The sequence below is a fragment of the Motacilla alba genome, chromosome 5 (genome assembly GCF_015832195.1).
Source record: "Motacilla alba alba isolate MOTALB_02 chromosome 5, Motacilla_alba_V1.0_pri, whole genome shotgun sequence".
NCBI classification, from domain to species: Eukaryota; Metazoa; Chordata; class Aves; order Passeriformes; family Motacillidae; genus Motacilla; species Motacilla alba.
In genome coordinates this window covers 5,704,424-5,721,341 of record NC_052020.1, presented here as the reverse complement: position 1 = coordinate 5,721,341, position 16,918 = coordinate 5,704,424, and the positions used below count along the sequence as shown (strand labels likewise).

The following is a 16,918-nucleotide window of genomic DNA, read 5'->3' as shown; positions in this document are numbered from 1 at the left end:
TCCAGTCTGGGATTGTGCAATTAATTATTTAATTTATGATCTGTCACTGCAGCCTTCGGGAGGATTTGAAACACTGCACAGCAGGGCTGCACAGTGCTGGGAGGTAAGATTTGGGAGCCAGGCTGTCTTTAGAGAAGCCTCCAGGAGGGTAAGATGCTTCCCCAACTTTCAAGCAGCTCAGGACTGTCTTAAGGGGCAGCATCACCTTCTCCTGACACATGTCTATCTAAAAATTTAACCTTTCTCAGAAAAGAAAAATGACATCGAACCCACCAACTTTAAACAGGTGCCAGGCCCTAACCTAGTGACTGATTCCACCCTCTAAAGGTCTTGCTCACAGTTCATGCTATGAACAGCTGAAGTATCTATGTCTAAGCCATCTCTTATGGCTTTTCACTGCTAGAGATTATTCCCATCCAAGGAAAAAATATCCTTTTCTGCTTCTTTGTCGACCAGTGAAGAATTGCTGAAAACCCCTCCTGTGCAAAACACAGAAAAAAACAGCTGGTTAGAAAAGCAAGGATGCTTACAGAGTCTGCCCACTGCCCTGGCAACTCATTCTCTCCAGCATAGGGCATCCAGGCTTGGTTCCTGTAGGCAGTGGGAGGAGTTGGGATGAAGTAGCCTGTGAAGCCAGGGCGGTTTGCTGGGATGGCAAACACTGCTGGTACTGTATTTCCTGTCAAAGAAAAAAAGAGCAGACAGCATTAATAGCTGAGATTTTCAGTTGTGAATCGGATGATAATGCTTATGAAATATGGACTTCATGTTTATTTGTTGAGGTTTTTTTGTTTGGGGCTTTGGGTTTTGGGTTTTTTTTGGGTTTTTTTTTTTTTTTTGTCCTACCATCTCCTACCATCTGACTAGAGCAACTTCATAATGCTGGGAAATACTGGAGAAGGCAAGATTTGCGTTGTCCTCATAACCAGGTACAGCCTTCAGGTAAAGAGACCCTAGGATTTGATCCTTATAACAAATGATCTTTGTCAAAACTTTGACTCATTAGAGAAAAAGCTTTTTTTTCCTTAAGTTTGCCTCCTGGTATTCAATTTTCAGCTGTTGTTACCATGGGTTTCAGTGTAATGCACCTCTCTTTTCACTGTTTACCCAGTCTTTCTTAATATCTATATTATTAATATTATTAATAATATAGATATTGTATTATTATATTATATCAATATTATTTACAGGTAAAAAACCTACAAAAATGAGTGACTGATATGTTTAACAGGCTGTACTCTCAACAATTCCTTCACAAAACTTCAATGCTTCTGTAAAAAATACCAAGGTCCTATCTGCTCGGTTCCTTTCCCAAGAACAGACTATGGCTGCCATAAATTACACAGCTACAACTCAAATAATTATTTCTTGATTCCAAATCTGGCTTATCACCTCTTGATTAAGATGCATGCATAGGAATATCCAGGAAGCCTCCTGGATTAAAATCCCACTATCACATTCTGATTTGTGTGGAAAGAACCAGAGGTTCAGCCAAATCTCTGGGTAGGGTCACAATCTGCTTTCAGGGAAGGTTTATGCCTGTGGCACACAGAGATGCAGAGAACAATTTGGTACAGAGATTATCCACTGGGCTGTCTGGAAGACCAACATCCTAATGTGCATATTTCCCTTGAGATATCCTTGATATATTCCCTTTGCTGTCATAACTCCATGTATTTGCCTAGTTATAAATAGACTACAAACAACTTTCTTGCCCAGTTAAGTCTTCCTTCCTCTACTGTCTATTTACATGCAAAGACAAGCTCCAGCAGTGAATCACCAGCATCACACTGAGGGAATGAAATCCTCACCCCTAAATCCTGGATGGGACAGCTGCATATCATCTTCACTAGTTATTAGGTTTTCAGGTTATTCAGTTATATTACATGGACATGTATTTTACTTTTCAGATAGCAAAAATAACATCACTCACAGGAAAGCAGAAGGGCAGTAAACCCTTTAGAAACACAACAAAGTACAACTTCAGCATTTTCACTGAGGGATGGAAGCACAGTAGCAGTACACAGCTGGGCAGATTCTCTGTACTAGAATTAATGCAGAGAAAATAAAATTTCTCCCCCTTCCAACTGCACATCATTTGAATATTGCTACTAATTGCTCTCAGTAGCTATGATACCACTATGCTGACAAAATCACAAAGACATGGGAAGGCCCATGAAATTCATATGGAGTTTAATTGAATTAGCATCAATTACTGGCTGCTTCAAATATCCATCCCCCAGAATCTCATTTACAGCCCTGGCACATTTTTTGTTCCTGAACAATCTACAAGAGGGTTGTGCTGCCTACTCTGACAGATGCTGGGACATTGCATGGGCAGGTGCACAGAGATAGAAAGACTCCACCAGTGACATCCATCCCCAAAGCAGGCTCCATAAACCCAGATATTTACAGTTTCTCAATGACCTCCCATGCAGCCCCAGGCCAGAATTGCTATGGATGCAATCAGGGGTAAAAAAAAGAGGAGTAAAATATGGTTTGTAGCACATTTTTCTCCAGAGCAGAAACACACCACCTCTATCCCAATTCCTCCAGCCCCATGGTTTGGAAGAGGGTGGGCTAAGAGAAGAGGTGTGGTCAATCATTTGTCCTTCCAGGTCATAAACAGCACAAGGGTTGCTATTTTAAATGAGTTAGCAAGGCTGAAAATGAGCATTATTCATACATGTACAGAGAAGAAAGTGCTGCTCCTGTACATGGCACATGGCTTCTATACCAAACACTCTTTTTATTTAACCACAGCAAAAGGAGCTACTACTCAAAATGAATATTCAATTGGCTGATATTATACCTTATCTTAAATTATTATTGCAATGTCCTTATCTTAGAGCTGATGCTAGGCTGCATGAGAGTGAGATTAGGCATTAACATTCCAAATCAGCACCTGCAGCAACGTTTCTTCATGTATTGAGGCTATAAAAAATTATCTTCATATCAGAACATTAGAAACCTTGTATTACAATTGCACATTTCTCACAATTGTCCTTGTCTTTGCTTGCCTGTATTATAGCCTTTTGTAGCACCTGACATATATGAAAGTAGTTTCCTTCAACTACTCCCAGAATTATTCTGGCAATCTCCACAATGTACAGGAAGGTCATTTTGTCTCTTCTGAACTGCAGCCACCCTTCAGCAACACACAGTAATAAAATCTCCCCATCACTGGCTCCAATCAAAAAGTGTATCCCAGAGATCCCATTACTGCACACATAAAGAGGAGGTCTAGGTAGTGTGGCACATTTCATAGCTAGAAGTGTTTTGAAATGGGAGGGTGAGCATCTGCTCCTTTCAGGTACTGCACCATGTGCAGAAGGTATGACAATAAGTGAGAGCAGAATGGATCCTTCAAACCATTTAATTAATTGACAACTCATTTGCTTAGCCACATTATGATTCTCAGTCAGTGATGTCAAAGACAAGGCAGATACCTCTCTAATACTTCCGAGGAAGCTAAGAAAGAATTTTTTCTGGGAGATTAACAGAGCAATATCTAACAAACTACTAATTTCAAAAGTTTGAACTAATGGAAAATTATTATTTTGAATAGTGGAAACTCTTTTCCATAACAAAATGTGTTTCAAGAAAACATATTTTGCCAATAAAAAGCCATTTGAAATATTTTTTCCAGCTAAATATTATACAGACACCATCAAAACAGTATATCAGCTTCATCTCATGATTAAATCAATTCATTTATAAATACAACTCATATCAAAAGGATCAGGAACTGATTAGATTTTTAAAACTGGGACTTTTAGACCCAAAACAAGTTCTGGGCAGAAACTGTATTCTGCAGAGCAGGAGGGGGAAAAGCTAACAGATTACCTTTGACTGTGCAATAGCACCACTGCCTTGTGTTTTGAAGGGAAGGGGCCAGGTACCTCCAATTTGCCTTCCTCAGTAGCCCACTATTGTGACAAGAGCAGGGGTAAAGTTTCTCAAGAGGCAATCAGGAGCCTTAAAAAAAGTTTTCAAGCACTTGGATCAGTATTCTTGACTGACAGAATATTGGAAGGATCTAACTCATTTCTCCCCTCCTTTCTCCCCCATTGCCTGTCTCTCCCCCTTTGCTTGGTTGGTACAGAGTGCAACACAAACGAGTCGCACAGCTGTCCCAATACTGCAACTTATTTTGCTACCAACACCTTCTATATCCTCCCTAAAACTTCTACTGCGTTTTGCTGTACAGATGAACAGTTTTACTGGGTTTTATCAATTCAGAGTTCTTGAACACAGAACATCTGGGACATTACTGCTGCATCCTACCTTCAGAAAAGGCCCTTTCCTGGTGCTGCTGCAGGATGAGTATTTTAGGATGCAGCTGGTGCTGCACTTACAAAGGGACAGGCCATCCTCTGGAGGGCTCCTTCAGCTGCACCAGGAAAAACCCCACCTAATACAGTCTTTCTCCAAATAACCATCCTTATTTGCTGTATCCCATACTTTCATTTCTATGCAGAATGACTTATGAGGCTCTCAAAGTTGAATCTGCACTATTTTGTCACCTGAGTGAAAAGCGGATTGATCGAGTGGACCGACAGACATGGGAGCTCTCGAACCCGGTGCAAAAGGTGTCTGATCATGGTGCTGGGCCTGATCTGCTCCACTGGACTCAGGTATTCTCACTTTGCTGCCAATATCTGATGTAGACCTGTGCATTAAGAAAGAAAAATAATACAAATTTTTTTGTCATTCTGACCTGCAGTTGTGCTTTGCAGCCACATACACACCCATCAGCTCCAGCAGGACAAGCCAGCAAGGAGCAATCTGCCCAACTTTGCTCTGGCACGCCAGAAGCCTGGAGAACAACTGCACAACAGAAGTTTGGAGAAGTCTGGAGAAGTTTGCAAACAACCCTTTTAGCCTGGTTGCTTTTTTTACCAAAGCATCGTATAGGGCCTCTGCTTGCTGCTTCAAACAAATGCCTGTGAAATCCAACACTAAAACCAGAGCTTTACCATAATTCACCAGAGCTTTACCATAATTCACCAGAGCTTTACCATTAATTAATTCACCAACACAGTCAACAGACAGTCACAACTGTACATGACATGGTATCATACAGTAGGAGGCCACTGTGGTAAATAACATTACTGCACTTGGGAAGTGCTAAGGTGTTTGGAAATGTTGCAAGTCCAGGAAAGCAGGAGAATGATGGTGTGAATTATCTGCCTCAATCCAGCACACCATTATGAGAGCTGAGGCAAAGAATGCTTTTAAACAAACAAGAGCCTGCAGTTCCTAATTTTATTGATACAGACTGGCTAACAGAAAACTCACAGTTATTTCGTTTTGTGTTAAAATGAAACAAAGCCAACATGGTTCTAATTTCATTAATGTACCTTTTTAAGTGCCCCTTTAGGGTTTGCCCCAGTTCTTATTATGACAGTGGGTTTTAGAGACCATGCCTAAAATAAAATAACAGATAAATACCTCCTGAGAGAGGCAACAGCCACAGGACCCGTTCTGGGAGGGACAGGAGGGGGAGGAGAACCCATTACCATCTCAGGAAGCTGAGAAAATCTATAAGCCTGTAACAGAGAAAAATAAATATTTTCTGGAACACCAGTAGATCTCAGTCAAATTGAAAAACAAATCAGAATCAGAAATTAAATACTTGCTCTGTGTGCCAGTTGACTGGAAGCTAACTTTTTGTGGCATCAACAATAATTGCATTTATTTGGGAATTTACAGTGCTTTGGTGATTTTTGAATGTGGAAGAAAACCTGAAAATTAGCTCAGAGACAAGATGAAGTCTAATTAAAATAAAACATATTTAACACTATCTCTGTGACATTTGTAACCTGCTGGCAAAGCAGATCTGTTGCAATTATGTGAGACACAACAACTGCTTTGGATCATGGGGAGAAGACCGGAGTATTTTCCCTTTCTCGAGGAAAAAAGTATTTCAAAGATTCAGAAAGAACCCTCAGAGCAGTGAAGCCACCTGTGAACAACCCATATTTCAACCTCTTCCTTTCAGCCTTCAAGAGATGAAAACAAAATTTTCCTCAAAAACCCCCAAATTCTGTAACTTTACAAAACAGCAACAAGGGCCCCAAACTGTTCTGAAAAGGCAGAGTGATCCAGAGGAACACCAGGCCCACCCACAAAATCACAAAATTTAGCAGCTTGCCTGCAGTAATTCTGAATTTCATCACCAAATCTTGTGAAGGAGGAGTAATTATGTGCAGGGCACCCAAGAAATTACAGGAAGGACAAAATTTTCCTCCTAAATCCTTTGCACTGCTATAGATTACAGGTCATAATTTTTCCAAATCCTTAGAGGAATGATATCTCACTAGATGCTTCACAGCATCATGGGTGAGGGTTTTGTTTTCCTGTTGGTTTTTTGTTTTATTATTTAGTTGTGATTTTTTTTCAGTTCTGGCTTGCATGATGATGCTTCAGAGAAATGCATGGGAATAAAGACAAAATCAGAGGAAAAACAAATAAAAAAATTGGGGAAGGCTGACCACTATCAAGACACTGGCATTTTGAAAAAATAAAATGTGGTCCAGTGATGGGACTTTGGCCCTCTAAACAAGAGGTATCTGTTTTACCCAGAGAAGCTCCTCCACAAACAGCAGTGAAAGTTAAAAGCACATTAAAACACATGGGATGAGTCACACTCTGTCTCCTGCCCAGAGAAAGAGCCTACAGGATTTACATGATTATTTCAGACTTGCCACCTACATTTAGATTGGAATTTGGCAATACAAATCCCACACTATATATCAGAAAACGCTGTCTTTCTGTAATCATCTTGTAAAATTGCACATTTAGACCGTATTCCAAATGCCTTCATTCTCAAACACCTGCAAAACTAGGTCAACAAAAAGGAAAGGTAACTTATCAAACTGATTTTTGATGTGTGTCCAAGGGAAAAGCAGTACAGACCCAGCATCTTTCTCTGTCCTCTCACTGCTACCCCCTTTAAAGCAGGTTAGAAACCCTCAAAGGCATGTCTCTGAAAATAATTTTTTCTTGCATGCCACCTACAAAGTCTCCTAATATTTACTTTCACCATGCTACCATGATATTTAAAGCACTTCTACATTTAAGTGGGGGAAGAAAAAAAAAGTGTAAAAAGACACTGCTACATGTCTTAGCCAGGGGTTGGAAATGCTGATTTTTTATTGAAAGAACTGTAAGGAAAAAACAAATGTTATTTGCATCAAAGAAGACCTCAATTATATTTCTCCTGATAATGCAGGATGTGGAATGGTCTGCAGTGCCTCTTCTGCATCTCAAAGGCTGGCAGTGCCCTCACAGGCTGCCTGAACTCTCCCTTCTGGCTCCACAAGCCTTTCATCCCACATCTTGCTCTCAGCACACATTTGTGCCAATCATGAAATCCTTTTTATTCCCCCTATTTTAAAGGAACAGCACATGAGATGATGTTTGGGAGTGGAAAGCCACTCCAGACATTGTTTATCAGGGAGGCAGAGACTCAGAGGTAGATTTGGGTTTTCTCTTGTGTCTTGTGCTTGGAATATGGACATCAAAGGAGGTATTAGGTGTTTTAAGGGATCACAGTTCACAAATATGCTGCAACTTGCACTGGACATTTTGGGGAGAAAAGTAAAATAGAAAATCTAGGCCTTTATTTTGCTGCTTACACGGGAGATGAACAATTTTGAGTGAGTGGCAATATTTTGCTAATGGCTGGGCAGAGAGAATCCTGTTAAAGTGAAAAATCCTGTAAAAAGATCTGCTCCAATATGCTGAGGAACTGTCTGCCCAGAGGGGACAGGAGTCAGCCCTCGTTGCTCTGAGCTGCCACACACCAACGTGATTGCGGGAGGGAACTCCAGTGAAAATTCTAGAGTTTCTCTAATGGGTTGGGGCATTGGTGTTTTCCTGCAGGCAATGTATAAATGGGAAAGAAGTGTTCAGAAGCTAAATGAAGTCAAAGTTTTACCACAGATGCCTGTTAAAGGTTTTTATGAGCCCTTAGGCTCTTGGCCAACCAGCCTGATTGTAGAATTAAAGTCAATTCACCACTGTGAAATGAGTCAGAGAGCAAAACAACAAACAAAAAACACAACCCAGCTGATTTCACAGATTTGCCTAATTTTACTCTTCAAATATTTATCTTTTAAAAATGATTTCTTGGTTTTTAGCAAAAGAAAAATCCAACTGGACAAAAACAAACAGACAAACCAAAAGCCAAAAAAAAAACCAAACCCAAAAGATAAAATCTTAAGAAGGAAAACATTCTGCATGGGTTCCAAACACTATTTTATGAAAATTGAGAAAGTCTGTAACACAAAGGCTATAACAACCAGGCAGAAGTAATCCCACTTGAGACCCAGGACAGACTGCACTGGTAGCAGAGAGCAGACCCTGTGCCTCCCTTTCAGTAAGACATGCCAGTGAAGGAGTCTGCTGTGACTAGAACACTGACAATTTAAAAAGAAAACCAATAAGTAATTTTAAAAAGTAGGAAGTGCAGTTTAGCAGCCATTGGGCCAAGGACAATAAATCCTCTGGAGGATAAAGTCTAGCCACCAGCTGGACTGCACCATGGTCTCCTACAACCCACAAGAGCCCAAGGTACCACCTGTCAGGATGTAGAAAAGAAAAAAATCACAGAATGGTTTGGAAGAGACCTTAAAGATTATCTAGGCCCAAGCCCTTGCAAAAGACAGGCACCCCTTCCACTAGACCAGGTTGTTCAAAGCCCCATCCAGCCTGGCCATGGATGGGCCACACACAACTTTTTGGGCAGCCTACTCCAGTGCCTCACCACCCTCAGAGTAGAGAATTCCTTGCCCATATCTAATCTAACCCTGCCCTCTCTCCGTTCAAAGTCATTCCCACTTTACATGCCCTTGTAAAAAGCCCCTCTCCAGCTCTCTTGTAGTTCCTTTAGATACTGCAAGGTGCTCTAAAGTCTTCCTGGACCTGTCTCTTCTCCAGGCTGAACAAATCCAAGCCTGTGTTTGTAGGCCAGCACAAAATAACTAAAGTCCAAAGCAGAAACTTTGCAGTTAGTTTTAAGGCTACATTTCCTTTGTTCAAATACTTAAATATTTTTACCACCTTCCACTTACAGATTGGTCCTCAGTGAAAGTATTCTATGCTGCCTTCTAATTACAGAAACATCCATCTCCTTACATCTCACCATAGGAATTAAAAGGCCACTGTCCTTGTTAACTCATGGAATGATTTAACTTGTTTATTAAATTGCAATCCAGGAATAATGCAAATGTATTGTTTTGGCTTTGCCTTTGTAGCTGTCCTGTTTCGTACCAAGCAGCTGCTATTGAAAGCAGCTGAATTTGGTAAAATACTCCCACTTTACCCCTGTTAAATGAAGGGGAGCTCTGAGGACAGGGATGCTTTCCCAGTCACTCAGGCCGTAAGTGCTGAGTTCACAGTGCTGGGTCTCACCTTGGGACCCAGAGCTCTGTGACTCTCACTCCTCTCTGCAGAGCACTACTAAAGAGGAGAGATGGAAACTGGTCCAGCCTTGTGATGGAGAGGGTTTTCTTCTCTGGTCTCAGCTCTCACTTGACTCAGCTGAGCAAATTTCCACAGCAAATTTCCAAACAAAATCAACCAAGGCACGGAGCTGGTGGTTGGGCTGGTGTCACACACTCAACCCTTTAACTCCACCCTCCAGTCACAGCACACCAGCTGGGTGCCAAGGACTCAGCCAAGTGTTACTCATCATGTTCTGGAAGCTCCTGAACAACAGGGAGAGTTTGCATTTCACTGGCTTTCCTCTGCTAGGAGAAGGCATGAGCCTGCTCAAAGTGGAGGAACCCTCTTTTCACAGGTCCTCCAACAGGCAGGTTGGCAAACAGGCATTCCCTCACAAGAGCTGTAGATAATTTCAGTATTAATGGCAGCATGCACAGAAAAACTCAACCAAAGAAATAAAAAACACACAGAAGGCCTCAAAAGGGAGAAGAAAATGGAAAAGGAAAAAAAGAATGTGTGCACATTCTGGAGAGATACACAAATGTTTGATGGTGAGAGTAGCCAAGAAGTTGACTACAAAAAATTCAAGATCCACAATTTGGAGGACACCAGAAGCAACACAGAACTAAAGAGTGGCTCTGGACCCCTCTGCACTTGCTCCATCTAAGCAGACAAAATGCCCTTGAATTTTCAAAGATGAAATTTTCATTTTCAAAATGCTCAGTGTTTTGAATTGTAACAGCATTGTTGATGTTGACTTCTAATTGCCACTAAGAACTGAATTTTAAGAAAGGGGAAAAAATGACTAATTCTTGGTTTACAGAGGTAACAAACATCCCAGTGCACAGGTACCTCTCATCCCCAAAGCTGGGGTTATTTTCAATTCCAACCCTCCATCCCCATGAGAAGAAAGCAGGAAATGGGGTGGCTGAAGCACAGTGCATGTTCATGAAACTGATATGCAGAGAACTATGAATTACCAGCCCTTACCCAAAGCCCAGCAGTCTGTGCCTATCCTCATCTGTGGCAATCAACTGTCTTCAGGAAATTTAACTATTTAACTCTGTCTTCAGAATTCCAGAAAGATAAGCAAAAGGTCCCAAATATGCAGATGATTTAGGATAGTAATAAGTCTTAGAAAGACAACAATGAATCATTCACCATAAGAAGAGTGGCTATTATATTTTTTTAAAAAACCTCTCACCATATAATATTTTTAATTTCATTTTATAAGGATTCTTTGAAGTGTCAAGGTAATTTGACTCCCCATTAGCTGTCTCTTAAGCTTTTAATCAAATTCTAACCATAAAAAATGATTATATGCTGTACGAATTTCATCGGACCAATTTCAAAGTGCCAGAAATAACCTTAGCATGATTTAAATAGCACCAACCTGAACCTTTGCAGGCAGTGCCACTGGCTTTCAGCTGTGTTCAGAATAGTTCAGAAGCAGCATCCCTTAATGTATTTTTTATTGTCAAGGAAGTCATGGTAATGGTGATTTTGAACTGAGGACATTTTTCTGCATTATCCTCTTATACTAGCCAGATTTAGGGACTCAATTTGAAATATATTCTTTAAAAAAAAAAAAATCTGACCAAAAAATCCTTAAAATTAACAATTTATCACACTGGTATTGTTAGATGGGCTATTTCTTATCTGAGAGCAATCACTTTTGGTTTAGATTTGTATCTGACATAAGAGGAAATATATTGTTGAGTTTCACATTACCACATGTGGGAATTCAGGGGCAGTTTCTCATGTGAGGGTGTGCACAGTGCTAGTGTCACTCCTGTCTAGACCCCTACAAAATTCCATTAACAATTTTCACCCTTGGGTTTAAGTTCCTAATTCATGTATTACTTCTGCAAGGTGAGGACGTGTTAGCTGCTGCTTGAGGCTAGAAAATGAAGGATAAAGTCAGTTATAAGGTCAACTAAGAGACCTGTGGAATTAAATCTTCTCTAGATTTCTTCTCTAGAGACTCAAGCCAATAGCTGTAAGTGCAAGATTACCAATAACAGCCCACATTTCATGTTGCTCTTCAGTGGTGAACCTCTCCAGTGATGCAGAAGAGTTGGTGCTCCCTACCCAGATGTCACCATAGTTAATCCATAAAACCACATTACTTCCTAATATCCATTACCTGAGCAGAAGGAGAGATGTGCAAACAAGTTTGGTGTGAGTTCTATAGCACTTCACTCTAACAAACTAAAAACTATTTCTCTCTCTACAAGGCTTTTTAAGGATAAACTGTTTATTAAGAAATTATACCTAAAATATTTTTACTTTTATCTTAATAACTAAGTACCTGTGGTTCGTAATGTGGACTTTTTTATCTCTTAAGCCCATGAAGAAGAAGAAGGTGAAGAAGAAGGACTAGCTTCTAAAGGTCTCTCTAGTCTTAAGGACTAGTCTTAAAACATCTATCTTGTTTTAAATATATTACTGTATTCTAAAACCCTAAGTTTTCTGCTATGTGATATTATACACTACTATTCAAATGATACACTTATAATCTTAGCTCTATCATTAAATTTTGACAGCTCTCTGTGCCTTCAGGTCAAATGCAGTGTTTTCTTGGGGATCAGTGCCTGTCAGCACAGAAAGTCTAAAATTCTCAGCAGCCAGGGTTCCAACAGCTTGGGATCTCTTGAACAGCCTGTTTTAAATCTTCAGCCTATTCTTTTAAATCTTAGTACAACTTAGACAAGACAACCTTGCTGCTAAAATAGATTCCGAGTCTTTCATGGTGTATGTGTGTGGCTCACTCATCCTCCCAACTGCAAAGTCTGGGCAAGCACATATGTAGATGTCTATGTACACATCACCCTACACATACTTATTTTCTATAAGCATCTGGTTTTAAGCACCTAAATGGAACTACTTTAAAAAAAAATATGGCTCAGAACTGAAGGACCCTTCTGACATGACAGCATGGTGAAGAGAAGCTCCACTTACGGGCCTTGGCAGGCTGTACTGGTACATTTCTGGCCTGTAGGTGGGCACCCACTGCACGCCCGCCCGCGGCCGGGTCATGGTGCCGGGGGCACTGGTCACCACCTCGGAGTAGGGCAGGTGTGGGGCCGAGCCGTAGGCGTCCTGCCGGGGCTGGCCCCCGTGGCCAGCAGAGGCCAGGCTGAAGGCCTCCTCCAGCAGCATGTGCATCTGCTGCCGCACCTCGTCGATGGACGGCTGCGAGCTCAGCGTCGACGTCTCCGAGTGGCCCTTGGCCTGCCGGGCCCTGCCGTAATTCCGCGGCTCGTTGACGCGGTCAATGTTGGTTTCTTCTATAATTTCAGGCTCGGTCTGGCGGGGGGAATAAAAGTGGATGTCAAAGGGTTTACAAGACAGCATTTGATAGCATTTACAAGGTAGCATTGTGCCACTTCGACGTTCTCAAACACAGACGTAGCACACACAGATGTAACGCACGCAATCGAGAATTGTGACAATGTAGACACGTGGGAAATGGAAAAATAGAAACTTCCACAGACACAGGAGGGTTTGATGTGCAGCCTTGGGAGAAGCTTGGATTGATGTAAAATACACAGACATTAAGCAGAAAAATCATAAATGCATGTTTCTATAGTTGTAAGTAAGAATATGCCTTAAGTAAAAAAATGTGTTAATAAGATGGTGAAGGGTTTATAATGTAGGGATGTAATTGTATAGAGTAAGCTAAGAGTTTAGATGTTATAATAGAAGTGTATGTGTATCGCAAAACAAGGCGACCCCTCAATGAGAGGAGAGAAAAATGACACGGCATCTGACTCCATCTTCAGAGGGCTGATGAAGTACTTTATTCTATAAATCTACAATTGAATCTGCCATGCACTCACAAACTCAACTGCACTCATCCATGGCTCTCGCTGACTGTGTCAAGATTGCCAGCAGACAATCTCAACACAGCCACACTCTTGGCCTGGATTGGCCAAGGGAAGAAAACATCCTCACTTTGGGTAAACAATCTCCACATTCCATTCTACTTTGGCACAACACAGGCACAGCAAGTGATAAGAGCTGTGTTTCTCTTTCTCTGATGTTCAGAGAACGTGAGTCCCAGCTATATTCCTGGGATAAAGCTGTGCCTTGCTTTTCTCCATGAGGAGAAATGTGGTAACATATGTATGCATGTGTAATAGTAGTCCATTGGATAAAAGTATCTGCATTGCAGTAGAAGTAAAGGTGCTAGGTTAGAAAAGCAAAATAAACCTATGGCAACTGTCCATTGGATTAAAAAGTTATATATTGTCTAGTAACAAAGAACCTGTGACTACTTTGTGCTATGGCCAACTGCTTGCTCTCATAAATCTCACGGCCTCTGAGACTGATGTTTATCTGAGCAATAAATCATTTTTAGCCCAACTGTGGTCCCATTTTTTTTAATTAGAGGGGCAATAATAATATAGAAACACGACAAATATTGGAAAGAAATTATACAATGCGGGGGAGTATAATAGCCCTTTGTATTCTACATTCTTTGCTAGGAAAAGTAGCAAGGACACTCTGTAGCAGATTTAACTGTCAATGGGCTCACTTAAAAACGATTAGAATTAATGTTTGAATTCTTGTCTTAGTTGTGGTGTCAATGGCAGTGCAACTGTGCCAGGAAGAGCACGGTTCCCTAAATAGTAACAGGACTGTGAAGGATCCCTTCCAAGGGACACATTACTACAGCTAGAGAGACTGAAATTCCTTTGTTCAGGCTCTCACATTAAGATTTCTGAAGAACTAAAGTTTAGGAGTTTTTCTGAAGTTCTACAATGACACCACAAATTCAGCCCTGCCCCTTGCAGAGAACACCGTGGCCCAGCTCAGGGGTCTTACCCAGCCCCCAAACAGGAGTCACAGGTATTTATGCAAAGTTAACCTGGGAACAGGGAATGAAGCACATTCTCCAACGAGCAGACAGTGCTTGGGCAGCTTAGCTTGAAGGGCTACTCCTAGGGTGATTCCTTCTGTACAAACAGAAATCAGCTCCCTGCTTTTTTTTTGGCTGTAACTCCGTGACACAAAACAATCATCACATCGCAAGAAGTTGAAAGTGGAATACCACACTTCATCTACATTTTGTAAGATCAATTTTACAGCCCAGAGTTTTAAAAACATATGTTTTTTAACCAGCAACTGATTCCTTATAATTCTTTAAATACCTGTAAAATGCATTGACTGTGAAGGATAACTGGGATGAGCAATAGGATCTGTGCCTCCTTCTATATATAGAATGTGCTTAGAAACTGTGCTAGAGTTTAAAATAGCCCTAAACAAAAGAATACAACAGGATGTTCTTGTTAAAAATTCCAGCACTATCCTGATCATTTCAGTGTTCTGTAGCTCCTAGTGTGGCACATTTTTTCCCCTGTAATAGTGTTTCTCTACACCTGAACAGATAAGTGACTGTACCCCCAACGTTTTGTAAGCTGTAGGACAATCATAAAATATATTTATTCCTTTTCAGAGGGAAATACCAAACTGGTGCTCTTTTTCTGTTATAAGCCACTCATAAAAGAGTTACACTGGTGGTGAAAACTGATAATAAATCTAAGTAAAATACTAATTTGCTTTCTCTGTTTTAAGCATAGCTATATTTTGTATCGAATGAAAGTATGGCAGTAAAAAAGAAAGAAAAGTTAAGATAAAAATTAAACATTTGCACATTAGAATTTAACCATAATTTACATAGTCATGGTTACACAGTATATTACCTAAATTCAAAACCACAAACTCAAATTCAGGCTTCCCAAGTTGTACACACATCAGACTGGGGGAAGGGGAATGCAACTGCACCAAACTATCTTAAATGGAAAAACTTTGTAGGAAATTTTCGACTAAAAACTCTTCCTTAATTTCATTGCTTCATTTTGATTCCATTGGTGTTTGTGTTGCTACAATAAATAAAAATCAGACAGGTTTTAGAAAGCTGACTATAAAATGCAATGGTAGTTTGTGTAAGTGCAGCCAAAGAGCCTCTGAAATCATAATATCCTGACTGGATGATTAATTACCATGGTTCTTCTGTTTGCTCATGCCTGCAAAAATGTGAGTGGAATCCCACGCAGACCTATTAGTACCCAGTGCTGAAGTAAATCAGATTTTCTACTACATCTCACTGGTGAAGGCATTAGACCCCCACAGAATGTTTAAAATATATCACGTGTATACAAGATTCATATTAGCAGCCAACATTAAGGCAGCTTTGAATTCTCAATATAAAAACTAACATGTAGATTTTGGAGAAAAACAATAATAATTTATTTTCCTCATATTTTAAAATCTATCTCAATTCATCCTATCACTTTCTGAGTGTTATTTGTTCTTTTGTTTGTTATCCTTTCAACTGAAACACGTAGCTATCCGAAATAGAGGCCACCATTACATAAAATCATACACAGTTACTGTATAATAGAAGGGACTAGAGGTACACAAAGCAAGCAAACAAAACCCTGCAGTGAGAGACAGACTTTCTATACCCCTTGAATAATTCTGCTGCTGCAACATTATCAGTAAAACTCTTTATGTGCACGTTCATCTATAACCTTTGGGATGCATTGCATTAATTTAGCTATATCAACAAAATTATGCCCATGAATTCTTCTGTATACTGATCTCTTAGACATGTATAATAAGGTCATTTTCTTCCTTTGATAGCAAAAACAGCCTAAATATTTTCTGCTCTGGTATAAATCTCATTAGAGCAGTCTAGAAGTTCTAGAATCTTTTGTTATGGCATTTACTCTACACAGAGTCATTCATGAACTTGTTGAAAATAATAAACATGCTAATAAAGTCTTGTGAATCTAATTCCTAGTTGAAGGTGATGGTAGTAAAACCTGTTGGGATTCTTTAAAATGGAAAGCTAGGTACAGTTCAATAATAATTCATTTATAAAAGACACTATGAAGGCAAATTGAGAACATTAAACAGTAGAATATATACTCCAAAATAATATTAAAAGCTACATATTCCATATGGACAAATGTAAAATATTGTATCTTTATCCCCATATCTTTACCAGTTTTTAGCTCTGAGAAACAGAACCACAATCCAGAGAAATATCACAAAAATTAATTATAGAGAATGAAGTATTTTTAGAAAAGTATGAATGAAGTATTTTAGAAAACCATTTAGAAATTTGTTACTGAAAGGAAACCTTGTGGTTGTGCACATAATTGAGGAATTCTTAAGGAGTTTTCTTAAAGAATCTGGGAGATCTCAGTCTCTTCTCTTTAAAAATAAAAACATTATTGTTGTTGGGAAGAAAAACCTCAATGCATAACCTGGGTGTACTAGTAACAGCTCAAATTCCCCCCACAATTTTTTATGCTGTAAAAAAAAGTCTCCCGACTTTTTTTAGGCAAAACAAACTATTTGATTCCTAAATTGAATTATTTGGCACTGCTTATAAAATGCAGATTTCACTATTCTTTGGCAGGACTTGCTGCTAAATAACATGCTTGGAGAA

The 16,918-nt window shown here is 39.9% G+C and overlaps 1 protein-coding gene across 5 annotated transcripts in view; it reads right to left on the bottom strand.

Annotated features, from left to right (window-relative positions):
• Positions 1–16,918, bottom strand: part of KIAA1549L (KIAA1549 like) — a 133,906-nt gene that overhangs the window by 10,466 nt on the left and 106,522 nt on the right. For all 5 annotated transcript variants that reach the window (XM_038139434.1, XM_038139430.1, XM_038139432.1 and 2 more), the window contains exons 17-20: positions 12,415–12,762; positions 5,455–5,552; positions 4,527–4,672; positions 531–679 (exon numbers count right to left, since the gene is read on the bottom strand). In XM_038139434.1, the coding sequence (XP_037995362.1) occupies positions 531–679; positions 4,527–4,672; positions 5,455–5,552; positions 12,415–12,762 (741 nt within the window). The remainder of the gene's footprint in view (positions 1–530; positions 680–4,526; positions 4,673–5,454; positions 5,553–12,414; positions 12,763–16,918) is intronic.